This window comes from Rhinolophus sinicus, chromosome X, assembly GCF_036562045.2.
Source record: "Rhinolophus sinicus isolate RSC01 chromosome X, ASM3656204v1, whole genome shotgun sequence".
Taxonomy (NCBI): domain Eukaryota; kingdom Metazoa; phylum Chordata; class Mammalia; order Chiroptera; family Rhinolophidae; genus Rhinolophus; species Rhinolophus sinicus.
In genome coordinates this window covers 29,042,658-29,066,556 of record NC_133768.1, presented here as the reverse complement: position 1 = coordinate 29,066,556, position 23,899 = coordinate 29,042,658, and the positions used below count along the sequence as shown (strand labels likewise).

General features: G+C 36.5%; 1 protein-coding gene across 1 annotated transcript in view; it reads right to left on the bottom strand.

The window, feature by feature from the left end:
- The window catches only part of CFAP47 (cilia and flagella associated protein 47), a 374,794-nt gene that overhangs the window by 329,170 nt on the left and 21,725 nt on the right, over positions 1–23,899 (bottom strand). The window contains exons 8-13 of the mRNA XM_074323826.1: positions 21,587–21,822; positions 9,484–9,673; positions 8,542–8,755; positions 3,339–3,485; positions 2,484–2,673; positions 2,287–2,383 (exon numbers count right to left, since the gene is read on the bottom strand). Of these exons, the coding sequence (XP_074179927.1) occupies positions 2,287–2,383; positions 2,484–2,673; positions 3,339–3,485; positions 8,542–8,755; positions 9,484–9,673; positions 21,587–21,822 (1,074 nt within the window). The remainder of the gene's footprint in view (positions 1–2,286; positions 2,384–2,483; positions 2,674–3,338; positions 3,486–8,541; positions 8,756–9,483; positions 9,674–21,586; positions 21,823–23,899) is intronic.

Here is a 23,899-nt window from a genome sequence, read left to right as displayed (position 1 = left end):
AAAGAGTTCCAAAATAGCTTTGAAGGGTGGACTAGGTGCTGGTGTTGGTGCATAGCTTCCCAAGGGGAATACTTCTAAGGTGACCATAGTGATATTCAGCAATGAAGTATGTAGCACTTTTTCTAGGATGAGTTCGCGAACTTAATTGTCCAACCTCATATGACCACTCAATCAACAATTTTGATGACGCAGAGCATTTAGCACTCAATAGTAAAAGGTAAGTTACTGGGGCTATAAAGCCCATACTACCTATCACATGCCTGGCACAAAACAGAGACATATTAAATGATATTTAATCATCTCTCACTGCTTTGCCTCTGACCTTGCACTTCTTTGGATGTCACCTTTAATCTGGATAATATTAGAGTTGTATTTGGTATTTTATGTGCTGGATTCTCCCTAGGGGACCACCCTAAGCTTCCCTAAGAGAAAATGCAAACTCCCTCTTCAGACCCGTATAGCCATTATTTCTTTAACCATAATCATCCTGTAATGGGCTTGGTGAAAATGACACAGGAAGGGACAGAGTGCAACACCCGTGCAAAGTTAAGGAGTTGTCACTTGTTTCCTAACTCATGCATAGGGTGTTATCAAAATAATAATGACCTCAATGGCAACCATTCAGAGACAGTCAACATCATACCTGAGGTTTCAATACTGGTTGGGGCAAGCAATAGACCGAGGAGCCAGAAATACTAAGACAGAAATCCAGAAACAAGACTGACAAAGTGAGTCTTAACAAGATCCTACTTATAATACCCACAAGAGCCAAAGAATCTTGAAAAAGAAGAGCAAATTTGGAGGACTTACACTTACAGATTTCAAAACTTACTGTAAAGCTACAGTATTGAAGACAGTGTAGAACTTTCATAGGGATAAATATACAGATGAATGGAACAGAATCGAGACTCTAGAAATAAACCCTCACATATACAGTCAACTGATTATCAACAAAGGTGTCAAGGCAATTCAATGAGGAATGATAGTATTTTCAATAAATAGTGCTGGGACAATTGAATATCCACATACAATTATATGAATTTAGACTCTCAACTCACACCATAAACAAACATTAACTCCAAAGGAATTCTAGTCTTAAATATAAGATCTAAAAATTATGACAATTTCAGAAGAAAATGGGAAAAACATTTGCGACCCTGAGTTAACTAAAGATTTCTAGGGCATGATATCAAAAACATGATCTCTAAAGGCAAATTTTTGATGAATTCAATTACATTTAAGTTTAAAACTTTTGCACTTTAAACATTATTAGGAAAATGAAAAAAACAAAGCCATAGACTTAGAGAAAATATTTAGAAATCATATATCTGATAGAAAAAAATAACTTGTATCCTAAAATGATAAACAATTCTTACAGCTCTATAATAAGAAGGCAAATATTCAAATTAAAAATTGGGCAAAGAATCTGAAAAGACATTTCTCCAAATATAAACAAATAGACATTTCTCTAAGCAAATACATGAAAATATATTCAACATCTTAGTCACAAGGGAAATGCAAATCAAAACCACAATGAGGTAATATTTCACACCCACTAGGATGGTGTAATCAAAAAAAGAAAATAACAATTGCCAGTGAGAATGTAAAACTGTAACCTTCATATATTATTGCTGGGGCTGCAACTTGGTGCAGTCATTTTGGAAAATTTTTGGCAGTTTCTTTGGAAGTTCTACATAAATTTACCATACAACCCAGCATTTCCACTTCCAGGAAGATAACCAAAAGAAAGGAAAACCTATGTTCATGCAAAGAATTATATGATATGTGATTGTTTACAGTATCATTATTCACAACAGCCTGAAACTGGAAACAGCTCAATGTCTATCAATTGGTAAATGGATAAACAAAATGTGGTGCTCCTGTAAAATGAGATACTACTTAGACATAAAAAGGAACAGAATATTTATACCTACTACCACATGGATGGACCTCAAAAATATTAGCTAAGTAAAAGGAACAATGTAAGAGATAACACACATTGTATGATTCCTTTGACTCGAAATGTTCAGAAAAGATAAATCTATCATGATAGGAAGCTGACTGATGGTTGTCTGGGACTAGGGGTGGGAAGAGGGAGCAACTGCCTGTGATTATGAGGGTGATGACAGCATTCTAAAATTGAATTGTGACGATTACATAATCCTGTACATTTACTAACATTCATTGACTTGCATGCTTTAAACTGGTGAATTTCATGGAATATAAATTATACTTCAATAAATCTGTTAAAAAATAAACATTACAAATGTTTTTATAAATTCTTACCAACGATTACTTGATGAATCTGTTTTGGTGTCAAATTTAAGCTGCAATCATGTTTTTCATGAAGCGTAGATGGCTTTGATTTAAGTCCTTTGAGAACCTGTGAAAAATCACATTATTCTAAAATTCACTGTTCAATATTAGCAAAAGGCAATTTAAGAGTTCTCATGACATAATCAAACGTAAAATATGGCACATGCCTTTCTGTCCCGAGCCTCTGCCTCCTTGGATTCTATCTTGTTGGTGCTCAACAGTTGGTATGGTTTAATCTTACAAGCTGCTGAATATAGGTCCTCTTCTAAATGCACATCTGACAGTGACAGTGCCTTTAGATCTGATGCTGCCTGTAGTTCTGTGTCAGATTCGTCATACAAATTCATGTCTTCCCTACTGAAATCATAATAATAACTAATTGAGGCTAAGTCTTTTGCAAAATAAAATACATCTATAAACCCAAATATTCCCCACAGTGCTTGCTATTGCTGTCCTACTGAGATCCATTTAAGCAGACTGATGCACTAATCTGCATAAAACTGCCTTCTGCTGCAGAGACCCCATTCTCAAACATCTCCTCACAGACATTAAGCCCATCCCACCACACCCTGGAACAGCTCATCAATGACTGATATGAAGCACAAAAAACAAGCCCCTTTGCCTTAAGACAAGAACAAACTGTGGTATAATTTATGCTCAAGAGGTCCCAGGCATCAGGCTGATTGTAAACTTTACTTGAAACACATCATTTCTGAGTTCCCTCCGTGCCCTATCATGCTTCTCTCATCCTGTACAGGTTTCTCCTGAAAAAGCACTCCCCCAACATCTCATGTGCTGGCATCCCTGTCTTAGGATGTGCTGCTGGGGAAACCCACCTAAGACATTCCCAAATGAAAGGTAAGAAAGTAAATAATTGCAGTTAAAGTAGTTCAAGGTTTTACTATTTGCATACATGAAAAAGTCACTTAAATCACTAAAAAGAAACTAAGGAGTAAAGAAAAAAATTCTGGTTCTATAGGCACCATGAGCCGTTTCATACTGTTTGAGGAAGTGAACTTTACCTCTTCCTTTGTTTCCGCATGTTTCTTGAAGTTTTAATGTATTCTGCATAACGGTCTTTATGTGCTTTCTTTTCCAATTTTTCAGAATCAGTATATGCAAAATCAGGATCCACATAGTTATATCTTGGAATATTTGTGAAAATCGTCCTACAATATAAGGAAGTCATGTTAACATTTACATGCATGCATTTATTTGGTCAGTATGTCTTGAGTGCCATCTATGCCAGAGAGTGGGCATAGAATGGTGAATAGGACAGATTTTAGTCGTTTCCCACATATCCTATTACATATCAAGACATTATTACACATAGAACTAGAGTGACATCTAGTTTTCTTCTTAACTGAATCAGAGAAAATCCCTGAGGTTACTGAAATTGATAGGGTAGGCAGGTAGATAGAAATGAGCAGAAGAGACCTAGCCCCGGTTAAATAAAGCCCCTTGCTGCAGTTCCTACTTGGGTCAAGGCCCAGCCGGATTCCAGGTTTTCACATACCCAAAGGGATGTGTTTACACATTCCCCCAAACCAAGGGGATGTGTTTACACATGTCCCTAAATCAAAGGGGTGTGTTTACACATGCCCCTAAATCAAAGAAACGCATTGCTAAATGCCAGAGGACCAGGCACCTCAGGGAGAGAGAGAGAGATAAGTAAGAGAAGACAGAGAGGAGGCAAATCTACCCATAGAAATAAAAGCCTTCACACAATGTAAGGTGAGGTTGCTTCCCTCACTTGGGTTGGCCTGCTCCACGTCTCGGAGTGTACTTTCTTTTACTAATAAACTTCTTGCTGTTTTATTCTGCACAAAATGCTGTCTCTTAATTGAATTCATTTCTTCAATTAGTTGAAGAGCTGAGGTTCAATGTTATTTCCCGGTTAACAGAATGTAATGACACCTACTCTAAACCCACTCTTGGGGAATTAGTCAAGTAAGCAATTTGGACAATTCTAGATTACAGATGGGACTAGATCTGACTGGTGTTTCCTAAAAGTTAACTGCTTTTAGATCATTGTGCTCAAAATTTTTAAAATTATTTACAATAATTAATTCTTTTGTTAAACATGATTTCTTAGTATCTCAGAGCTCAAGAAATAACCATCAACAATAAATCTATAGAGAAAAAATACTCCATAAAAGAACTGCAAACTACTTTGTATCTTATATTCACTAACTGGGTTCATGCTCTTCCTTTTCACCCACCATATATTTTCCATAAAAAAAAATACAATTATTCACACCTTCTGGCCTTGATCTACCTCAGTCCACAGCAAATTTTATTAATAATTAAGATTCTTATCCTCAATAATTATCTCATAAGCATGAAACTATTACAATAGTCCGCCCTTATCCACAGGTTCACTTTCCAGTTTCAGTTATCCACAGTCAACCATGTCCAAAAATATCAAATGGAAAATTCCAGAATTAAACAATTCATTAAGTTTTAAATTTCGGGCTGTTCTGAGTAGCACTATGAAACCTCACACCATCCCACTCCATCACACCCTGGAAGTTACTCATCTCTCTGTCCAATGTATCTAGGTTGTATATGTTCCCTGCCTGTCAGTCACTTAGTAACCTTCTTGATTATCACATCAGTTACAAGAGAGAGAGAGAAAGAAAAAAGAGAGAGAGAGAGAGAGAGAGAAAGAGAAAGATCATATTCACATAACTTTTATTACATTATATTGTTATGATTGTTCTATTTTACTATTAATTATAATTGTTCTATTTTACTATTAATTATTGTTAATCTCTTACTGTGCCTAAATTATAAATTAAACTTTATCATAGGTATACCCAAAGGGTGCCAAAAAAAATGTATATACACTTTAAGGAAAAAACTATTAAAATTACACTGATGGTAACCACTTTGAGCACCTCTTATAATTGCAGAAGTCAAACATGACTTGCATTCATCTTTTGTTATCAGTATATATTGAGTATTACAATTTTAATACAATTTTTTCTTTTCTTAAAATGTGTACACATTTTTTTGGAACCCTCTGTATGTATGTTTGTACAGGAAAAAACACAGTGTATATAGTTTGGTAATATGCACGGTTTCAGGCATCCCCTGGAGGTCTTGGAACAACAGGATCCGCCATGGATATGAAGGGACTACTATAGCCATACAGTCAAATGAAACTTAATCTAATATTTCTTCCTGTTTTCAACAGTTCCTCAGTGGTTACAGTAAGACAGCTTTAACTGCAGTTCAAATCTTTAAGAGGGTGAAGCAATGAGAGAGAACAAATGCTTTGTTATTCATAGAGAGCTGATATTTAAATTTTTCTTCAGGTTCTTGGAACCTTAACTACCTTTAGAACCTAGAAATAATTCCAATATCTGAAGGAAGAAAAGGAGAGACGTGGAAAGGAATACAGGGTCCCCCCTTATCCTCAGGGAATACACTATTATAGTAAATGACTGAGGTGACAAAGAACTGATTACTAACATATCTAAATGCTTATCAGCTCCTTAAAGAATAAACTTCAAGAAATACCTCTGCAGCTTTGAGTAGGTGATATTTGTTTAATGTGCCAAGTACAGGGGGCAAAAATTACTATATAAATAAAACATTTTTCCTTATTTATGTATTAAAAAAATATTTACTGAGCGCCTACTATATGCCTGACACTGTTCTAAGCACAGGGCATAGTGCAGTAAACAAAAAGTATAAATAATTCCTATCTTATTTTCCTCTCATAATTTGAAAAAATGCATTAAAAAATAAAATAGCAATATTACCAAAAATGTAACACACTGTAAAATTTCATTATTTAAACTTACTAATTGCTAGCCAGAAAATAACTGGACTAAATTTTGTATTTCCATAGTATGGATAAGTGCGAACTGCAAAAAATAATTATGGCTATGGGATAAATATGGGATAAATAGGAAATACTTAGCCTTCTTCAAAAAATTGTAACAGTTTTAGATCATCTGATTAATATTGATTTAGACAGAAATGTTAACATTAAATGAACACATTACATCTCTACGTACATATATTTGTCTAAGCATAGGAAAGAATTAAAAAGGACATATTAAAAACTTGTTTCCTACAATGGAATATTATTCAGCCATAAAAAATTGAAATCTTATCATTTGCAACAACATGAATGGACCTACAAGGTATTATACTAAGTGAAATAAGTCAGACAGAGAAAGACAAATACCATATGATCTCACTTATATGTGGAATCTAAAGAACAAAACAAACAAACAAACAAACAGATTCATAGATACAGAGAACAAACTGATGGTTGCCAGATGGGTAGGGGCTTGACAGCTGGGTTAAAAAGGTGAAGGGATTACGAAGTACAAATTGGCAGTTACAAGACAGTCATCCACAAAGGGATGTAAAGTACACCATGGGGATACAATCAATAATACTGTAAAAACTATGTATAGTGTCAGGTGAGTACTAGACTAATGGGGTGGGGAGACTACTTCGTAAATTATATAAATGACTAACCACCACACTGTAGACCTTAAACTAACATAAAATAATACTGAATGTCAACTGTAATTGAAAAACAAAAATAAAAATAAATTGTTTCCTGCAGATACTTCTGCAGAGTGGGACCGTGTGCAATGAGCCAGAGGGAGGGATTTTCCCTTTTTATATCATACAATAATTTAAAATGGAATCTGAGTGATTTTTATGCTTCTGTGTTTTATGGTACTTGTCAAATAAAAAAGAGAAAGGCTAATGTGGATGGAATTGTAAAATAAAATAATAAGACAGACTATATAAAAACCCAGAATTTTCCAATTATCAATAATAAAACAATTATGGCCTAAAAATCAAACAGTATTGTAAGAAAATGACTATAAAATTAAGTGAGTTTAACGACTCACCAAAGGTAAAGAGACAAGTAGAGAAAGTCCAGGGAGGCACATTATCAAGTTGAGGTAGTCTACTACCATGTTTCCCCGAAAATAAGACCTAGCCAGACAATCAGCTCTAATGCGTCTTTTGGAGCAAAAATTAATATAAGACCCAGTCTTTTTTTTTTTTTTTTAAAGATTTAATTGGGGAAGGGGAACAGGACTTTATTGGGGAACAGTGTGTACTTCCAGGATTTTTTTCCAAGTCAAGTTGTTGTCCTTTCAATCTTAGTTGTGGAGGGTGCAGCTCAGCTCCAGGTCCAGTTGCCGTTTCTAGTTGCAGGGGACACAGCCCACCATCCCTTGCGGGAGTCAAACTGGCAACCTTGTGGTTGAGAGCCCACTGGCCCATGTGGGAATCGAACCAGCAGCCTCTGGAGTTAGGAGCATGGAGCTCTAACCGCCTGAGCCACTGGGCTGGCCCCAAGACCCAGTCTTATTTTACTATAATAGTATATATAATATAAGACCCGGTCTTATAATATATAATATAGTATAACATAATAATATAATATAATACAATACTGGGTCTTATATTAATTTTTGCTCCAAAAGACGCATTAGAGCTGATTGTCCGGCTAGGTCTTATTTTCGGGGAAACATGGTAGCAGCACATAAGCAGACAGAAAAAAAACCCATTTCAGTTTCAAATGTGTAAAAACTATTCCCGATCTAATGGCCCAGATAAAGATGCCAGCATGCCTGGGTTTCTTCTCACTAAGCATTGATTAGTAAGGTACAATTTCTTTGAGGTTTGGATAAATTTACATTGAGGTTTAACATGACTTACAATACTAATAGGGGAGGTTTTAGTTCAATTTTGGAAAGGTTATTGGAAATCTGACTTTGAGGGGATGGAACAAAGATGATAATGATGACAAGGATGACTGGTTTTTCACAATTTTATATGTTATTACTATTTTTTTTAATCTTAGATAAATTCAAGCTCTCAACCATATTCAATGAACCTGACTACTGTGAGGACATGATACATTTCCAAAAGTGATTATTTCTATTATTATTCTAGTCTTGTCAACAGCATCTTGTAAGAATCATCTGGTAAACCTTTCACTTCTTGGCAAATACACAGCAGAGGTGATGAGAGATTAGATGAAGCAATACAGTAGCATTCAACAATCATCTCCTCTAATGTAAAAAAAAAAGAGAGAAGATAAATTGTATTGCTATTATAAGTATTATTATTCTTACCATCATTAGTTTGTTACAGCAGGATCTGATAAGACCTCTGCATATCACGTTGGTCACTGTCTATTTCCAAATTTCAGGTTTTTAATATATAGCATGTTACCTGAAATGTTTATTCTGCTCTCCAGACTTGATACTTGCAGCTCGGTCATTGGGAAAGGCAATAAGCACATCATTTCTTGTCTCTTTACGTGAGCGATGACTGTGAATGCTTGTCATGGTTGATTGAAGCATTGCAACAGGTGCGTATTCCTTTGATTTTGCCCAATCTTTGACCATAAAGCGTCCCGTAGGATTACTGATTAGAGGTAATACATCTTTGATAGAATTGGATAGTAAGTTTAAATATGTTTTTCTGAATTTCAGTTTTCCAAATAACATCTGTAAGTTAATTAATACACTAGACCACTGGTTCTGAATTAAAGCTAAATCCCTACATAAACAAACAAATTAGTGAAATTATTCATTTAACAAATGGACGTACACAAAACAACTTAGCAAAATAATGCATGCGTAAAAAATAAACATAGTAACTTGAAGGACTGGGTTGGCCTATACAAAATAAATGTTTATAGGTTAAAGACAGTTAAATATCAGCAATTACATATGGCTCAATGTATAAAAGATAATTGAAGACTAGGTGAAACAGCAGCAATAAGAAAATCCATGAAATGGTCAAAACCGGTTTACATTATAGACTCAAACAAAAAAGTAGAAGGATAAAAATAAAAAACTAAAATATTAAGTAAAGTTTACAGCTCACTAAACCAGTGTATTCAGAGTGTGAATCCTCAAAATGGCGGCATTAGCATCTACTGGGAACACGTTAGAAATGCAAATCCTTGGGCTCTAACAAAGACCTAGTTAATAATCAATGCTGGGATATAGGCCAGTGATTTTAACAAACTTTCTAGGTGGTTTTGAGGCATTCAAAAGGTAAGAACCACTAGATTAAACCACATTTGATACATACAGCAAAGCAATTAACATATTAAGATAATCCTATATTAACCTAAAAAAAAAGTAAGCATCCATGATAGCTTACCAGGACTACTTTTCATCACAACTTTATCGATATCAAGTCTGCAGACACTGTTGAAAATTAAATTTATTTCATGAAAAGGTTTCAGCGACACAGACTGAAAATTATCATCTGCCACTGGGCCAACAATCTCTAAGACCTGCTTCACTTTGAACTCTCCAAGTTGATGTGGAACGAACGAACACCTCACTTCCTAAAAAAAGAAGAAAAATAACCAGCTGCTATAAGCTAAATGTTTCTGAACCCCCAGAACTCATGTTTAAACCTAATGCCCAGTATGACTGAAGTAGATGGGGCTTTTGCAGTATGATTAGGTCATGAGAACAGAGCCCTCCTGAATGGAATTAGTGGTCTTATAAAAGAGGGCCCAACCGAGCTCCCTATCACCTTCCACCACATAAGAATACATGGTTTGTAATCAGAAAGAGAGCCCTCACCTCATCATGTTAGTATCCTGATATAGGACTTTTTGTTGTTTATAAACTGCGCAACCTGTGGTATTCTCTTATAGCAACCCAAATAGATTAAGATAACAATACTGTATTGTTAGAAAATAAAAAAAGGAAAATTCAAAAAAAAACATTTACAAAATTTTAGGGGAGCTAGTTCATCATGGTGACATGAAAGTGCTTTAGAAATGCCATATACCGTATTGCTAAACCTTTATGATACATATTACTGGAAAATTATTTGAGAAAAAATTAAGAACAATGATACTAAACCACTTCCAGAATGGCAGATTAAGGAGCTCCAGAAATCTACTCTTCTACAAACAGAAAAAGATCACTGGAATAAATGTCAAAATCAACTTTTTTCAGATATTTGAAAATTACCTAAAAGCTTGCAAATATCCAAGGCGTGTTTATTTAAGGGAAAAAAAATGGCTGAATATCTGAAAAAATACAAGTTTCTGTGGTATTTTTACTTGCTGTAATCCCATCCTCCTGTTCCCAGTTTTGTGCTCTCCTTGAAAAACAACAGCCTTGCAACCATGGTAGCTGTGAAAACTATTAGCCTAGCAGCCAGTGAGAGAGAAGAATGTGTTTGGAGCTCTCCCAAAACTCCATCACCAGAAAACTGTCCCTCTTTGTCCTATCTGGAAGCTGGCTAAAAAGTCTATTATGAGGGCATGTCTTTAACTGACCTGACTCGGAGCTCCTTCTCTGTGAACAACTCTCCCCCCTAAAGTTTTGCACACACACGCCCTCCCCCAAGAAAAAAACATCAGCAGCAATTGTTGAAGATCACAGCAACCTGAGGCAGCATGACCATTTCAGGCTACTAACAGGCTAACCAAAACAAAACAAACAACACAGAAAAGGGAAGGAAAAAGAAAAGAAAAAAAGTACAAAATAATCAGAGGGTATTTGCAAAGCTCTGACATACTCCTGGGAATCTAGATTGTCATACACATGTGCAGGAGAGTGTATCTCCCCAGGAAAATTTTGAGAAAGCTCTAACTTCTCACTTCTAGCTGGCTTTGAGACTCTATATAAGGAGGAATTGAAGACCAGAAGGAGTGTTAAACTACCTCACAAAACACTAAAGACATGCCCCACCCAACACACTTACACATGTGCCCCTGGCAAGGCTGAGACTTATTAATACAAAGAATTTAAGAGAATCTCTGAATTAACTGAGCAGATACTTGATTGGCTGCATATAACAAAGATAACAACAGAAGTAGTCAAGAAAGTCACTAAACAGACAAAACAACAACAAACAGCAAGGATAATAAATTCTGGGGGATGTCTGATTTCCAGTTGCCAAATGATATCATTTAAAAATGCTTAGTTTTCAACAGAAAATTATGAGACACACAAAGAAATAGGAAAGTATATCCAAAACACAGGAAAGATAAAGTATATATAAACTGTGCCTGAGGAAACCAAAATGTTGGGCTTACTGACAAAGATAATAAGTCGACTACTATATTACAAATATGTTCAAAGGACTAAAGGAAAACACATCTAAAGAATTAAAGGAAGACATCAAAATCAATGGCAATAAAAGTAAAAATAAACAAGTGAGACTATGTCAAACTAAAATGCTTCTATACAGAAAAGGAAGCAATCAATAAAATGAAAAGGCAACCTACAGAATGGGAGAAAAAATGGTAAATCATATAAATGATAAGGGGCTAATATCCAAAATATATAAAGAACTTACACAACTCAATAGCAAAAAAAAAAACAACAACAACAAACAATCCAATTAAAAAATGGGCAGAAGGTCTGAATAGACATTTTTCAAAAGAAGACATACTGATGGCCAACAGGTACATAAAAAGATGCTCAACATCACTAATTATCAGGGAAATACAAATCAAAACCACAATGAGATACCACTTCACACCTGTTAGAATGGCTATCATCAACAAATCAAGAAACAACAAGTGCTGGTGAGGATGCAGGGAAAAGGGAACCCTTGTGCACTGTTGGTGGGAATGTAAATTTTTCGCATCCACTATGGAAAACAGTTTGAAGGTTTCTCAAAAAATTAAAAATAGAACTACTATATGATCCAGCAATTCTACTTTTGGATATTTATCTGAAGAAAATGAAAACACTAATTCAGAAAGATATATGTAGGGCCGGCCCAGTGACTCAGGCGGTTAGAGCTCCATGCTCCTAACTCCGAAGGCTGCTGGTTCGATTCCCACATGGGCCAGTGGGCTCTCAACCACAAGGTTGCCGGTTCAACTCCTTGAGTCCCGCAAGGGATGGTGGGCTGTGCCCCCTGCAACTAGAAAACGGCAACAGGACCTGGAGCTGAGCTGTGCCTTCCACAACTAAGACTGAAAGGACAACAACTTGAAGCTGAATGGTACCCTCCACAACTGAGATTGAAAGGACAACAACTTGACTTGGAAAAAAGGCCGGGAAGTACACACTGTTCCCCAATAAAGTCCTGTTCCCCTTCCCCAATAAAATCTTTTTTTTAAAAAAAAAAAGATATATGTACACCCCCATGTCCACTGCAGGACTATTTATAATAGCCAAGAAATGAAAACAACCTAAGTGCCCACTGACTTGGATAAAAAAGATGTGGTATCAATGTACAATGGAATATTATTCAGCCATAAAAAAGAAGGAAATCTTCCCATTTGTGACAACATGGATGGACCCTGAGGGCATTATTCTATGTGAAATGAGTCAGGGAAAGATAAATCCTATATGATCTCACATATATGTGGAATCTTTTTTAACAATGAGCTCATAGATACAGAGAAAAATTACTGGTGGTTGCCAGAGACAAGGGCTGGAGGGTAAAAGAGGGTGGACAAGATGGGTGAAGAGGGTTAAAAGGTACAAATTTTCAGTTATACAATAGTAAGTCATGTGTATGTAATATGACATGGTGACTATAGTTAATAACACTACAGTTTATATTTGAAAGTTGCTAAGAGAGTAAATCTTCAATTTCTCATCACAAGGAACAAAATTTTTGTACCTGTGTATGGTAACATATTAGCTATACTTATTGTGATTATTTTGCAATAATTTAAGTTTCGAATCATTATGTTGTACACCTAAAACTAATGTTCTATGTCAATTATACTTCAATTTAAAAATTAAAGTAAATGTGAAGACAACATCTCACAAAATAGAGAATATCAATAAAGTATAGAAATTGTTAAAAAGAACAAATAGAGAGACAGAAATGTGGGAAACTCAGTAATATGTAAAAGTTACATAATACACTCCTACGTAACCAATGGGTCAAAGAAATCTCAGAGGAAATTAGAGAATACTTTGTGATGAAGGAAAACTAAAACACAACGTACCAAAACTATGGGTGCAGCAAAAGCAGTGGTGAGAATCAAGTTTATAGCTGTAAGCACCAATATTAAAAAAGAAAACAGCCTTTAATCAATAACCTAAACTTCCACCTTGGGAAACACAAAAAAGAAGAGCAAAGTGCACCCAAAGTGGAAAAAAGAAAAGAATAAAGACAAAAACAGTAATACACGAAAATAGAGAATTGAAAAGAATAGAGAAAATCCATAAACCTGCAACTGTGTCTTTTAAATAAATGATCAATGATACTAAAAAAAAAATTCAGCTAGACCCACCAAGCAAAAAAAAAAAAAAAAAAAAAAGACTCAATTTACTAAATTCAAGAATGAAAGAGAGGACATCACTATCACCTTTACATCAAAAAAAAAAAGGAGTATGAGGAAATATGATGAACAATTGTATGCTAACAAATTAGATAATATGGACAAATTCTTAGGTGAGAACTTCTGAAAATGATTCTAGTATAGGAAATCTGCACAGCTATAGGATAACAAGACATTAAATTAGGAATCAAAAAACTTCTGACAGAAAAGCCCAGAATCAGATGGCTTTGATGGTGAATTGTAACAAACATTTAAAGAAGAATTAGCACCAATCCTTCACAAACTATTCTAAAAATTGAAGAGGAAAGATGACTTTCAAACTTGTTCTATAATACCAGTTTTACTCTAACGTCAAAACCAAAGATATTCAAGAAAAGAAAATTACAGACTAATGTCTCTTAGGAATATGTATGCAAAATTCCTCAACCAAATACTATCAAACTGAGTCCAACAATCCAACAATACATAAAATGGATTACTCACCATGTGCAAATGCAATTTATCCCAGGTTTAAAATGTGAATATCAATCTATATAACATCCCACCTTAATAGAATAAAGGACAAAAACCACATTATCACTGTAATAGACATAGAAAAAGTATCTGAGAAAATGTAACACATTTTCACAATAAAAACATCAAAAAAACTTCGAACAGAACTTCTCAAGTTTTATAAAGGCAATCAATGAAACATACTTAAAGGTGAGAGACTAAAAGCTTTCACCTTGGATTACAAACAAGAAAAACATCTTCTCTTGTCACTTCTATTTAATACTATACTGGAAGCTCTAGCCAAGGCAATTAGGTAAGAAAAAAATAAATAAAATCCATCTAGGTTGGAAAGGAAGATGTAAAATGATCTCTATTCACAGGTAACATCTTGTATCTCAAAGAATCCACTAAAAAACTATCAGAACTAATAAAGGAGTTCAAGGTACAGGAAACAAAGTCAATATACAAAAATCAGAAGTATGTCCATACAATGGAAAATTAATTTTTAATTCATTTTAATTAGTTGACTTTTGATTAATTTTAATCAATTCGTTAACTTTTAATTAATTTTATTAATTGATTTTTAAATTGATTAAAATTAAGAATAAAATTTCATTTACATTGAATCAAAAATAAACTACATAGAAATAAAGTTTTAAAAATTATAAGACTTGTACATAGAAACTATAAAACACCATTAAAAGAAATTTTAAAAGACATAAATAAATGGAAATATATCCAATTTTCATGAATTACAAGATTTAATATTGTTAAGATAGCAACTGTCCCAGATGTATAGATTTAACACAATTTTTATCAAAAATCCCACCTGCTGTTTTTTTTTTTTTTATTGTTTGGGTGTGTTTTTTTTTTGGGGGGGGGTTGGGTTTTTTTGCACAAATTGGTAAACGAATTCTAAAATTCATGTGAATTTTCAAGGGTCCCAGATTGCTCAAAAATATTTCTTAAAAAGAGCAAACTTGAAGGACTCACATTTCCCACTTTTAAAAATTACTACAATACTGATTAGTACATTGTCGTAGTACCATAAAAATAAACATAGATACATAAAATAGAATTGTGAGTTCAGAAATGAATTCTTACATTTATAGTCAATTGATTTTTTTAATAAGTGTACCAAGATTCTGGGATAACTGATCATCTATATGTAAAAGAATAAATCTGGACCTCTGAAGAACATCATATACAATGCAAGTTGGATAATACATTTAAATGTATGAGCTGAAATTCTTAGAGAAAAACTTGGGACCGAATCTTAATGACCTTGGATATTCTATGATTACCTAAAAGCACAAGAGACAAAAGAAAACTTAGAAAAATTGGACTTAATTTTCAAACTTTTGTATTTCAAAAAACACTACCAACAAAGTGAGAAGATAACCCACAGAATGGGAGAAAATATTTATAATTCATATATCCAGTAAGGGACTTGTAATCCAGAATACAGAGAACTCTTGCAAATCAACCACAAAAGGATAACTATCCCAATTAAAAATGAGTAAAGGAGAGTTATTAGTTTTCCATTGTTGCAATAATAAATTATGAACAACTCTCTGGGCTAAAACTACTCAAATTTCTTTTCTTCTACTTCTGTAAGTCAGAAGTCTGATTCAAGTCTCAATAGACCAAAACGCAGGTTTCAGCAGTACTACATTCATCCCTGAAGGCTCCAGTGGAGAATCCATTTCCTTATATTTTCCACCATCACATTCACTGGCTCATCATCCTCCCCTTCCATCCTCAAAGCCAGCAATGGATGTTCAAATCTTTCTCACATCACATCGCTCTGATACTGATACTTTTCTTGCCTCATATTTCCACTTTTAAGGACCCCTGTCACTATATTGGCCCACTCAGATAATACAGGCTCATATTCCTATATTAAGGTCACCTGATTATCACCATTAATTCCAATTAAAACCTGAATTCTCCTTTGTTATGGTACATCACATATTCACAAATTCCAGAGATCAGAATAAAAACATTTTTAGGCACCCATTATTCTGCCTATCATAGACATGAATAAACATTTTTCTAAAGAAGATGTACAAATTCACAATAAGTGCACGAAAAGGAATTCATCATCATTAGTCATTAGGGAAATGTAAATGAAAGCCACAGTGACATTCCACTTTGCATCCACTAGATGACTGTATACAAAAAGAAGGACGTTAACAAATATGGGCAAGGCTGTGGAGGTTTAGAATGCTCATTTCTTGCTGGCAAGAGTGCAAAATGGTGCAGTCTCTTTAGAAAACAGTGTGAAAGTTTCTCAAAAAGTTAAACACAGAGTTATCATATGACTCAACAATCCCAATCCTAGGTATATACTGAACATATTGAAAACCTGTCCATATGAATTTTTGGCTTTTTTTTTTGTAAAGAATGCCACTGGGGTTTTGATAGGGATTACAATAAACTTTGGGTACATACTTTGGGTAGTACAGACATTTTAAAATATTAATTCTCCCAATCCATGAACACAGGATGTCTTCCCATTTATCTGTGTCTTCTTTAAGTTGCTTCGTCAATGTTTCATAATTTTCATTGTACAAGTCTCTCACCTCTTTAGTTAAGTTTTTCCTAAGTATTATATTATGTTTGTTCCTATCATAAACACAAAAGACCCTGAATAGCCAACGCAATTTTAAGCAAGAAAATGAAAGGAGGAGGCATCACACGTCCTGATTTCAAACTATATTACAAAGCTACAGTTATCAAAACAGTATGATACTGACTGGCATTTTTAAAAAGACATAAATCAATGGAACAGAATAGAGAGCCCAGAAATAAATCCATGCATTTATGGTCAACTGGACTGCAACAAGAGTGCCAAGAACAGTCTCGTTAATAAATGGTGTAAATACTAGAAATCCACATGCAGAAGAACGGAATATAATGAAGGGTCTTAAAAAAGAAGGAAATCCTGCCATTTGAGACATGGATGAACCTAGAGGACATTAAGTTAAGTGAAATAAGCCATAAACCAGACACAGAAAGACAAATACTGCATGATCTCACTTATATGTGGAATCCAAAACAGTCAAACTCAGGAGAGACTAGAATGGTAGATGCCAGAGGTGGAAGGGAGGGGGGAAATAGGTAGATGTTGCTCATAGGGTACAAAGCTGCAGTTATGCAAGATGAATAAATTTTGGAGATCTAATGTACAGCATGGTGACTACAGTTAACAATACTATACTGTGTACTTGAAATTTGTTAAGAGGGTAGATCTTAAGTTTCTCGCCATAAACAAAAAATCTTAACAATGTGAGGTGATGAACATGTTAATTAGCTTGTGGTGATCATTTCACAAAATATAGATCCATCAAACATCCAGTTGTACACCTTAAATATATACAATTCCTATTTGCCAATTATACTTCAATAAAGCTGAGAACAAAATGTTGAGAATAAAATTAAGGAAATGTGGGGCAAATAGAAACTGTATATTTACTGCCACATGCCCTCAGTGCACTTTGATCAAAATTTCTTAATATTTCATTTTTGTTTAATTATATATTTGGTGTCTATAATAAAAAATACATACATAAATTAAGAAAACCTGTCCATACAAAAACCTGCTCATGAAAAAAACTTGCACATGAATGTTTATAGCACCATTATTCATAATAGCCAAAAGGTGGAAACAACTCAAGTACCTGACAGTGGGAAAAAAGTAAAATGGAATAAACACTGCTGAGAGAGACACTTTTAAAATTGTCAGGAGGCGATTAAGGAAGTGGGCCCTATGCCTCCACACATCTCAGTTCTGAGCTGCTTTTAAATTGCTAAGCCTGTTGCTAAACTCAGCTCAAGGCCAAGCAATAAACAGCGTGGGGCCATAAACATCCTGGAACAACTGCTACATGGACATATATGGACTTTATTTCCTTCCTTGTAGTTTTCACCTCCCTTGTTTACATACTGAAACTAACCAATTCCTGTGAACTAGCCAGCAATCCTTCATTTGCATGAAAGAATTACATCTTGTGGTTTTTGCCTTTACAAGCGCAGCCTTTCCTTGTTCTCTCCAGAGTGCAGTTGGGTTACTACCTGAGTCTGTGTCTCTGGGATTCGTATCTTTTAAGACCCCTTAAGTAAACTCTGAATTTGTTTTATAGCCTCAGATCTTTATTGGGTAACTAACCCATCAACTGACGAATACATAAAGAAAAAGTAGGGGGCCGGCCCGGTGGCTCAGGCTGTTAGATCTCCGTGCTCCTAACTCCGAAGGCTGCCGGTTCGATTCCCACTATGGGCCAGCGGGCTCTCAGCCACAAGGTTGCCGGTTCAACTCCTCAAGTCCCGCAGGGATGGTGAGCTGTGCCCCCTGCAACTAGAAAATGGCGGCTGGACCTGGAGCTGAGCTGTGCCCTCCACAACCAAAAAAAAAAAAAAAGAAAAGGTAGTATATCTATACAATGGACAGCAATTTGGCCAAAAAAAGGAATGAGGTCCTGATACATAATCCAACATTGATGCATCCTGAAAATATTATGCTAAATCAAAGAAACCAGACAAAGTCTCTTTATCTATGATTATATTTATATGCAATACCAAGAACAGGAAAATTCAGAGAGATAAAAAATAGATTAAGTGGGTGTCAGAGGCTGAGGATGAGAAGAGTGATAAGAATGTTCCAGAATTAGATAGTGTTGATGTTTGCACAACTCTATGAATGTACTAAATACCACTGAGCTGTATACATTAAATGTGTGAATTTTATGTTATGTGAATTATACTTGAATAAAGCTGGTATTTAAAACAAGAATAATCTCACCACACTTCTAAACAGTCAAAGGCTGTTTGACCAGCCTGTGGAAGTCGCAGTTCTCCAGTGTCTCCCACATTTCCTACTTTCACTGGTTATTAATTTGAAATTTATTAGTGCTAGAGCAATCCAGAAATGTAGAGAGTTAAAAATTATATTAGGGACTTAGTTATCAGATGTGTTTTGAAAGATGTGCATGTTACTGGAGAAAATGAATTGAGTTGGTATGATTAAGAGACCTGGACTAAAGGAAATCTAGGAAGTTGTTATAAAGAAAACGTTTTGGATAATGTGGATAACACTTGTTATTCTGTGAAGACTGATTAAATCTATCCAAATTGGGTGGGGAGAGTCATTCTAATGAAGCAGTAAGAGTTATGAATATGAGCTGCATGCATTTAAACATGTATACAATAGTTCTTGATTACAGTTGGGAAAAAGCTTCCATCGGTAACTTTATGAACCCTATCACTACGCAGTGGAGAAAAGGTGGTAACATAAAAACAGAGGTGAAACTGAAAGTGCTCATGGTTGCTACTGTTTAGAGCAGGGGTGTCCAAACTTTTTTCAACGGTTTTCACCAAGGGCCATATGCGGTAAAATACACAAACAGCTGGGCCACTCACACAAACAGCTGGGCCACTCACTCGAGGTGAAGTACGTTTTGCCTCACCTGGTTTATTTAAGTAAACTAAATATATTTTTGCAATTTGCTGTGGGCCAATAAAAAATGGATTGCGGGCCACAGTTGGCCCGCAGGCCAGTTTGGACACCCCTGGTTTAGAGCAAGGTTCAGCCAATTTTTTCTATAAATAGAAGGAAAGTAAATATTTTAGGTTTTATGGGTCATACTTCTCTCTCACAACTATTTAACTTCTGCCTTTGCGTATGAAACCAGCCACAGACAACAGGCAAACAAGAGCAGAAAGTTCCAGTAATAATTTACTTAAAAGAACAGGCAGCAGACCAGATTTAGCCTGTGGACCATACATAGCCAGCCAACCCCTGGTTTGTAGGATCTGGGAAAGAGGTATGTGAGTACAGTGGTAAGAGAAAAACAGCCCCTGACATCCACAAACTGGCCTGGCACTCACACGTATGCCTCAGTGTTTACCTCTTCTGCTCTGCACGAGTACAAGGCTAGGGCCAGTTAGTGTCATCAGTTGCAAATCTGAAACTTCTACTCGACCTTCAAGGACTGGCTCATGTGTTAACTATTGTACGAAGACCTTTCTACCTGGCTGGAAGTATACACACTGCCCTCTGAGTTTCTATATTACCTGTTACAGATGTCTTTTAACATGCTATTTTGCATTTTGTTAAACCCTACCTGATTGTGCATGTCTTACACTTCCTTAGTGCATTAAAAAATTCTTACCGGGTAGAGCTTTGAAGGGAGGGAGGCAGCATGGTCGTCCACGCCTGCAGGCCCAACAGTGAATCAGCTGCCCCTGGTCGAGGCACCAGGGCGGGGTAGGCCACTTGAGCCCTGGGCTCCCACTGCCATCACGTGGCCTCAGCATTCTGCTCAGCACCAGCACAGTTTGCTTCTGGCTGGAGCTACAACAACTCTGCGCACCTTCACATGCGATGTGCAGGGCCCCGCCGTCCGCATCACTGGAAGCTCCCGCTATGCAGGCGCTGCCTACATGGGACCCCTAGCAGTTCTGCGCAAGTAGGTGGTGGGGCTGTGACAGCTGGACACGACCCTACTGTGCCAGCTGTGGGGCCTGTACTAGCCAATCCGGGGCTACAAGTACCTGTGCCAAGACCTGAACCTGGGCCGGGACCTATCACCTTCCCTGCACTGGAACAGCTCCTACCCACCTGATGCTGGACTATCTGATGACAACCAGCCTCCTGATGCCAGCCTAACCTCAGGCCCACCATCCCTCACTGGGCCCCAGACACACAATGCCAATGACCAATGACTACAGGATGCTACATCAGCTTCTGAAGAGCTGGAGGGACGGGGGACATGCACCTATGCAAAAGACTCAGAAACTCACCCCTTAGCCAGTACTCAGACTATAGTGGCTGCTTTCCCCATAGCACCTCACCTCACAGGAGGGCAAGGCCTGGGCCCCTCACAGGCAAAACTGCCACAACCCCTCTCTCCTGTCTTGGGTTAGCTGGCACTGGGGCGGGCACGTGGCTACAGCCTCTGCTCATGGCTCTGGGCCTCCACTTCTGCCACAGGTGTGCACTCCCGCTTGGCAGTGGGGCCCAAAGAATCTTGTACTCCCCTTGGCATCTCTGGGATTGGTATGAGTCCCTGGCTCCCACCTCCTTTTCACCTTTTGTGTTCCACTGCCCTAGACAAGGGCTCCAGGACCCATTCCGGTACCCGCCCACAGCTGGGAGTGCCAAGGCTTGGTGCTGGATATTTAAGTTTAGGGGTAGGTCCTCTGGGCACTAGATAAATAAATACTCTCTCATAAAAAAAGTTCGAAGCATAACTATGTTTTGCACTTCTTTACATTCCCTACAGTGTCAAATGCTTTTACTGGCACATGAAAGGCATTTAAATAATTATGGATACTGTATGAGTGCCAATACAAAAGTATTCATAACTAGGCAAGAAAAGAAATAGTTTATAAACACTGATGCAAAAAAAAATGTAGTTTTTAATCCTCTGCAAGGCATTTTAGCAAACCTTAAAATATAAGTATGTGAAAACAGAATAAGTATCTTACCTGCATGAGTCCTTCATTAACCTGGCCACTTTGGGGATCCATTTTAAAATGTGCAGTTTTCTTAAAGTGGAACCTCACAGAAAGCAATTTGGACTGATTGTAAATGGTAAACATAACGTCTGAATGTTCCCCCATGGAACAAGGTGCAAAATTAAGGACTGTTCCTGGATCAAACTGTAGTATAAGAGGAAGTCCTGAGCCGGTCAGTGCTAACTCCAATTTCTGAAACTGATCACCTGTAAAAGCAATCGGAGCTTTTCAATATAAAAAGTGCTTTGGAAATCCAAAATATATTTGCTTAGTCCAAATAGTGTCATCTAAAAGACCTAATGAGATATTCAATCAGGTCTTCAGATATTCAATCGCTCATTCAATCTTTCGTACAACAAAACAATTGAGTGCCTTCTCTGTGCCAAGTATTCTTCTAGGCTTTAGGGATAACAGCAGTGAATATAACAGACAATATTCCTGCTCTCATCAACTTTACATTCTAATGAGGTAATACTGATAATAAAATAAAGAAATGTACAGCATTTCAGAGATGATAAGTGCTATGGGGAAAGGTAACGTAGGTGAAGGGAAGCGGAATTTGTCACCCCAAAATATGCCTTTTTGGCATAAGGACTATTTTAGGCAGATTATTTTCAAGAAACAGCAGACATAGGAAAAGCTCTGAAAACCTAGTAGAAGCCACCCTTTTATAAGAGACATTTACATGTATAAGGGAAATATCTATTTGTAAGGGTGTCTCCCCTCTGTACCAGAAAGAAACTCCTGTCAAAGGCACAGCCTGAAATCTGCATAACAACCTTACCCTTGTTCACTGTGCTTTGCCTGCTAATCTCCCATAACTGTCTCCCCACCCCAACATCTTCTTTTGTCTTAAGTTGGAGATGGTATTTAAGGTGGTGGCTTCGGCCATTTTGAAGAGTTACTCAGTTTTCCTGGGTCTCTTCCCATGTATACAGGAGTGATACATGTAATTAAACTTCTATTTGTTTTTCTCCTATCTGCCTTTATTACAGGGGGTCTCAATCAAGAACCTAGGAGAGTAGAAGGAAAAATATTTTTCCTCCCATACAAGGGTAAGACAGAGCACATTATCTTGGGGCTGCTCTTTTATATTGGGAAGTCCAAAAAGGCATCTCTGATAGGAAGACATTTGAGCAAAAATATAAAGGGACTCTGAAAGAAAATCATGTGAAAATCTAGTAAAAGTACATTCCAAATAGAGAGATGAGCAAGGACAAAGATTCTAAGGCAGGAAATTGCTTGGAACTTTCCAAAAATCCTAGGTAAGATTAGATTTGACCTAATACTACCTAACCCTAGGTAGTATTAGAATGATGAAAAATGGTCACACTTAAGATATATTTTTGAGGGTAATTAACAAAATTTGCTGATGGATTGTAGAATAGGAAATTGAACACATGCTAAATGATGATGTTAAGGTTTCTTGCCTGAGCAACTGAAGTGATGGGATTGCCACTTCTTGAGACAGGCAAGATTGCAGGAAGGACAGGTTATAGGGAAACCAGGAGTTCTTTTTTGGACATGTTAAGTTTGAGCTGCGTAGCAAACATCCAAGTGGAAATGTCTACTACTAGGTCACTTAATGTATTTACAAGTTTAGAGATGAAGGGGGAAGTATTGAAGGTTTGAGGTGAAAAGGGAAGTTGTATGATACTAATCTCGTATTATGAGAATATGAATTAATGGAGGAATGCAGCAGGAATGGGAAAAATCTTAAAGCACCAACTTGGGGTTAGTGACTATAGATGAAAAAGTGAAACCTAACAGCATGGGTTTGTGTTTTTCCTCCGTCACAATTAGACCCAGAATAGGTTGAGTTTAATTTAATCAGATTAGAGGTGGTACAGACCCAGAATAGGTTGAGTTTAATTTAATCAGATTAGAGGTTTTCCACTCAGTCACTATGGGAGATGGGCCAAGATATTTAAGTGTACATGGAAAAAGGTGATTAAAATAATAGGCAATGGAATAATATAAGCTGGGTAACAAGGGAAACGTGAACTTTTGAAGATACTAGAATGAAGGTAGGAACTATGAATTGTAGGCTCTAATTGGGTAAAAGAACAGTTTTGCAGACAGCCATGTGACTGGAATCCCCCCCCAAAATTTGTATTTCTATACTGATGCTCTCTAGCTACTCCTAGACTCTCAATTACCTTTGCGGCAAACCTAGCATCTCCATCTCTAGCCATTCAAAACTAGATTAACTTGCAATCCTTGAACAAATGTTCTGTCAATGATCAGCAGACAGAGCTCAGTATCACAAACCATAACATAAAT